We start from the raw sequence: 5,069 nt of genomic DNA on the forward strand, positions 1-5,069 counted from the left end.
TATCTTAGAATCAATGAGAATAAAAGGATACTGATTATGTTCCTCTCCTGGCTTCATTATCTTCATTGTCTGACTCACACACCACACAATGAGGAAGGCAGATGACCACTAAGATTAGGAAGATAGGGAAGGAAATTTGTAATGGTGTCCCATCTATCATAGATGTAATTCTCTGAATCCCTAGCTTCATTTGTAGACAATCTATCTCTAAAATATGCATGATTATTATACACATCAGAGATGATGTGGCCAGAGAGAAAGGACTGGGAATGACAGTGGGGGGAGCCGTCATCTCTCCTGTCGGTGATAAACTCTCAGCTCAGGTCTGCAAGTGAGAGATGTGAACATCATTGTGAGGTGCATGAGCTGGGTACCCAATTCTGGTTCAAGAGTGAATGGGCAAGTATGTCTTTGGGAGTCTGTCCTGAAATTGCCTAGATCTCAGTGTCTTCATCTGGAATCTGATTGTTTTCACCTCAGTGGTCACTAGTGGGTCTCTTTATTCAAGGTTTAATTCCCATGAATTTAGGAAAGTTTCAGATTCCACAAACCACCATGTGTTCCATGGAATGGATGAACCTGGCTGTGTTCAAATTCAAATTCAACTTTATAGTGACCTTAATTGTCCATGCAGTTTACTGAGATATCTGAACTCAAAAATTTTGAGAGAGAGACTGTAGTACATTGTTGTTTGTCTGTTTCTCAAAAGGGGGATATGTGACTGGTATGCTTTATTTGATCACTTAGTTAGCAGAGCACTGTTTGTGCCTGGGTGTTGACGCCACCAAGGACTGAACCTGGGTCTCTTAAAAGCAAATCCTTTGTGATGCTTCTATAAACCTCCCCAACTAGCTGATGCTTTGTAACACAGTGTCTCCAGAATAAATCTGACTTTTGTCATTATTCTAACCAACTCTTGATGTAAATCTCCTTCAGGAAATCTCCTCTTTACCTTGGGCCCTAAGTCCCCATGTACCCACCCAGAACTTCTAAACACTTCTTCCTAAGGGAAAAATAGCCCCCCTCTTAAAGTCCTGAGATTTTGCCATCTATCCACAGGGCCAGGGGCTAGTCCAGGATTGAGCTTTCCATGACCCTGGGTCCAGCTCAGAAAAGAAGAGGCATTTATTCCCTAGTGTACTGAATGAAAGATCTGTTCTTACCTTCTTGAATCTATAGTAACATTCCATCTTACCATTATCAACTTGTGACACGTGCACATCTAAACATCTGGACTTCTGCTTGATAAAAACTTCTAGAACAGATGATTATCAAAGAAACTTGAGGAAACTGTGGCCTCAGCCCCTCATTTGGCAAACATGTTGCTTCCTCTTTTAGGTCTCTTTGCCCCTTCTCTCACACTAGAAATACAGCTGACTCTGCTTTCCTGTTCACAGCTCTTTTGTCATCCTGAACTGACCTCCAGGTAACTCCCAGCATGAAGTTCCTGGCCCTGCTCTCTGCCCTTCTCCTCCTGACCCTGCATGGGAAGGCTCAGCCCCTGGGAGAGGCACCTGACCAGTTGCCCATAGCAGAGGAATCAGTTCCCGTGACTGATGAGGACACCCCTCTGGACCAGACTATGACTGAGGAGCAGGGCATGGCCATCTCTATTACAGGTGATCAACGGCTCGCTGAAGATGCTACAGGTGAGACTAGTCACACGCTAATCAGGTCTAGGGCTTTACAGGGTGTGAGTACACAGAAGTGGGGTTATATCACATATATATTCACATTCAGGATAGAGTTGGAGCAGGTGATGCTGAGTTAGAGGGAAAGGTTGCTGGTGTTGTGGCAGGAAATAAATACATGATAGATGATTCTTCATGACCAGAAAACAGCAGGTAAAAACCCTCATCAGTGAAGACAGGCCTGAGTTCTCTGCACCCTACTTTCTCTCAGCTGATATATGTCTCGTAGACCATGTGTCTCATTGCCTCTCTCCTCCTTCCTTACAATGTCTCACCCTCTTTTTCCTACTGCAGGCTATCAGAGGAGCATGAATTGCCACTGCAGAGTGGGAAAGTGTGATCTCCAGGAGCAGCACATTGGGCCCTGTGGCACCACAAAGAAGCTTTGCTGTAAATGAGCTTTGTGGATGAGACCCAGAGCTGTGGACCATCTTGCTGTAGACCCAGAAAAGGGCTGACTCTTCATGATTTGTAACCTTCCTTCTATTACTAAATAAATTTCAGATATAGGGCTAAGTGGTTTTGCTCGTGGTTGAGCACATATTACAATGTGCAAAGAAAGACCAAGGTTTGAGTCCCTTGTCCCCACCAGCAGGGGAAAAGCTTTGAGACTGGTGAAGCGGTGCTGCAGGTGTATCTTTCTCACGCTTTATCACTCCCCATGCTCTTGATTTCTGGCTGTCTCTGTACTATCAATGATAATAAAAAAATTTGCAGACACTAATTTCGGTGTGATTGGCAGTTTATTCAACCCCCTCTACCCAGTATGAATTCCTGCACTGACAGGGAAAGGAAGCTCCTTAGTGACTGAACACAACTGAGAAAAAGAAAGAGAGCAAGACACAACAGATAGTGAAAAATGGGGTGGGGGAGACAAATGTGCACAATCTTTTAGTGAGATTGTGGCCCAGAAGACTTCAGAGCACATTTACTGAGTGTACAATCAAGGGCCCATGTATAATCAAGGTCTCAGGGACACAGGAAACAGGTGTTTTGTGACCATAATTTAGGGAACATCTAAGACTTACATGAGAGCAAGGGTGGCCTGAGTTTAGGTTTCTTGTCTGCAAGGAGAATAGAGAGACACAGCTTGCTGTTTCTCTTCATTCTAATCTTCTGTACTTGTGCCAAGCTTGGCATTCATATGCTTTCTATATAGCTTGTATACATGTTTTATTTAGTTGTAGAATTTTATCCTGGATTATCTATAGTAACTTAATCTTGCCAGTTCTTGAAACCAGCATTTTTGGCTTATTTTTATTTTTTTATTGATTTCATAATGATCAACAAGACCATAAGATAAGAGGGGTACAAATTCCATACAATTCTTACCACCAGAGTTCTATATCCCATCCCCTCCATTGAAAGCTTTCCTATTCTCTATCCCTCTGGGATTATGGACCCAGGATCATTATGGGGTGCAGAAGGTGGAAGTTTTGGCTTCTATAATTGTTTCTCCACTGGACATGGGTGTTGGTAGGTCCATCCATACCTCCAGCCTGTTTCTATCTCTTCCTAGTGGGGTAGGGCTCTGGAGAAGTGGGGTTCCAGGACACACTGGAGAGGTTGTCTGTCCAGAGAAGTCAGGTTGGCATCATGGTAGCATCTACAACTTGATGGCTGAAAAGCATTAAGATATAAAGGAGAAAAAATTGTTTAATAGTCAGGAACCTAAAGATAAGAATATAGCAGATGATATGTGGGATCTCCATCTTGGAAGAAGCTAGGAAGTCTATTTTAGGTATATTCCAAGGGATCCATGACTTTACTAATTTTTGCCTAAGCCCGAAAGCTAACACACAGGTGGGCTAAAGGTATTGTCTGGGGAGATGGTGTCATAGTTAGAAAAAGGACTAGAAAGCTGGATCTAGGAAGACAGCAGCTCCAAAACATGGTAATAGTATATAAATGTTAACTGCAAACCTCATCAATCTGATCTGGGTGGACATGCCTTGTACACCTCACTGTCTCCAGGTACTAGAAAAGTCTATTATCTGTCCTTCTGGGATCCTGTTCTATTATTCATACCTCAGTTTTCTAAATTTTCAATGTCTATTCCTCTGAATTTCTTACTGCCCTGCACAGAAATATGATTCTCCTTCCTAACTTATATTGGACTTTTAAATTCATTTTTAAAAGCAAATATTTAATTACTGGTGAATATTTATCTATTTATGAGAAAAATTAGAGCCCCCAGCCCCCATCTGTAGGGGAAAAGCTTCACAAGTGGTAAAGCAGTATTGCAGGTGTCTCTGTCTCTCTCCCTCTCTATCTCCCCTTACCCTCTCAATTTCTGGCTGTCTCTATCTGATAAATAAATAAATAAATAAAATAAAATTTTTAAATTTAGAATATCAGTCTAACACATGAAGTGCCAGGGATGAACTTAAAGGACTACGTACTTTCCTATCTGCAAGTTCTCCATGGACAGTTGCTTTTTAATTTTTATTCTTTTATTTCTTGAAGTCTCTTCTTTACATTTTTAAGATTTATTTATTTATTTACTTTCAATGAAAAAGAGAGATTCTTTATCCTTCTGGGAGTATGGACCCAGGATCATTATGGGGTGCAGAAGGTGGAAGGTCTACCTTCTGTAATTGCTTCTCCACTGGACATGGATATTGGCAGGTTGATCCATACTCCTCTTGAGGTGAGGTTCTCAGACACTTTGGTAAGGTCATCTGCCCTGGGAAGTTAGGCTGACGTCATGTTAGCATCTGCAACTTGGTAGCTGAAAAACACTAAGATATAAATCAGAATAAATTGGTTAATAATCAGGAACCTAAAGGTAAGACTATAGCAGATGAGATTTGGTGTCTCTATTAGGGAAAATGCTAGTAAGTCTATTTTAGGTAGATTCTAAGGGGCCCATGACTTTAATAATTTTTGCCTGAGCCCAACAGCTAACATGCAGGTAGACTAAAAATATTATCTGGAGAGATGGTGTCACAGTTGGAAATAGGACTAGAAAGCTGGATCTGGGCAGAGAATATCTCTCAAATATAGAAAAAGTATATAAATATTATTAACTGTAAGCCTCATCAATTTGATCTGAGGCCCATATTCAGCACAGGAGCCTGTGTAACCTCTGTGTCCCTGTAGGTCTGAGCTCTCATTCCATGGTCACACCTAGAAACGTTCCAGGCTGCACTCATTGCAGGATACATCTTCCTTACATGCAGAGTATGTTGACACAAACTCCCTTTGAAGAATGGGGCAGTCCCTACCAACTGGCTTATTTTTTATATCTTTATTTTGTGTAGAGACAGAGAGAAATTCAGGGTAATGTGGTGATAGAGAGGAGGGAGGGAGAGAGATAGAGATAGAGAGAGAGAGAGAGAGAGAGAGAGAGAGAGAGAGAGAGAGAAGAGAGAGAGA

General features: G+C 41.7%; 1 protein-coding gene across 2 annotated transcripts; it reads left to right on the top strand.

Moving 5' to 3' along the window:
• The first annotated feature begins 1,342 nt into the window (after positions 1 to 1,342).
• Positions 1,343 to 2,415, top strand: LOC132536966 (neutrophil defensin 1-like). 2 transcript variants are annotated; one of them, XM_060186441.1, is made up of 2 exons: positions 1,343 to 1,619; positions 1,986 to 2,415. In XM_060186441.1, exons 1-2 carry the CDS (start codon positions 1,439 to 1,441, stop codon positions 2,087 to 2,089), a joined length of 285 nt encoding a protein of 94 aa, XP_060042424.1. In that variant the 5' UTR covers positions 1,343 to 1,438; the 3' UTR covers positions 2,090 to 2,415. The 2 variants fall into 2 exon arrangements, with proteins under 2 accessions (XP_060042424.1, XP_060042422.1); XM_060186439.1 differs by having other exon boundaries at positions 1,345 to 1,649.
• The last annotated feature ends 2,654 nt before the right edge of the window (positions 2,416 to 5,069 follow it).

Source organism: Erinaceus europaeus, chromosome 2 (genome assembly GCF_950295315.1).
Source record: "Erinaceus europaeus chromosome 2, mEriEur2.1, whole genome shotgun sequence".
Classification (NCBI taxonomy): Eukaryota; Metazoa; Chordata; class Mammalia; order Eulipotyphla; family Erinaceidae; genus Erinaceus; species Erinaceus europaeus.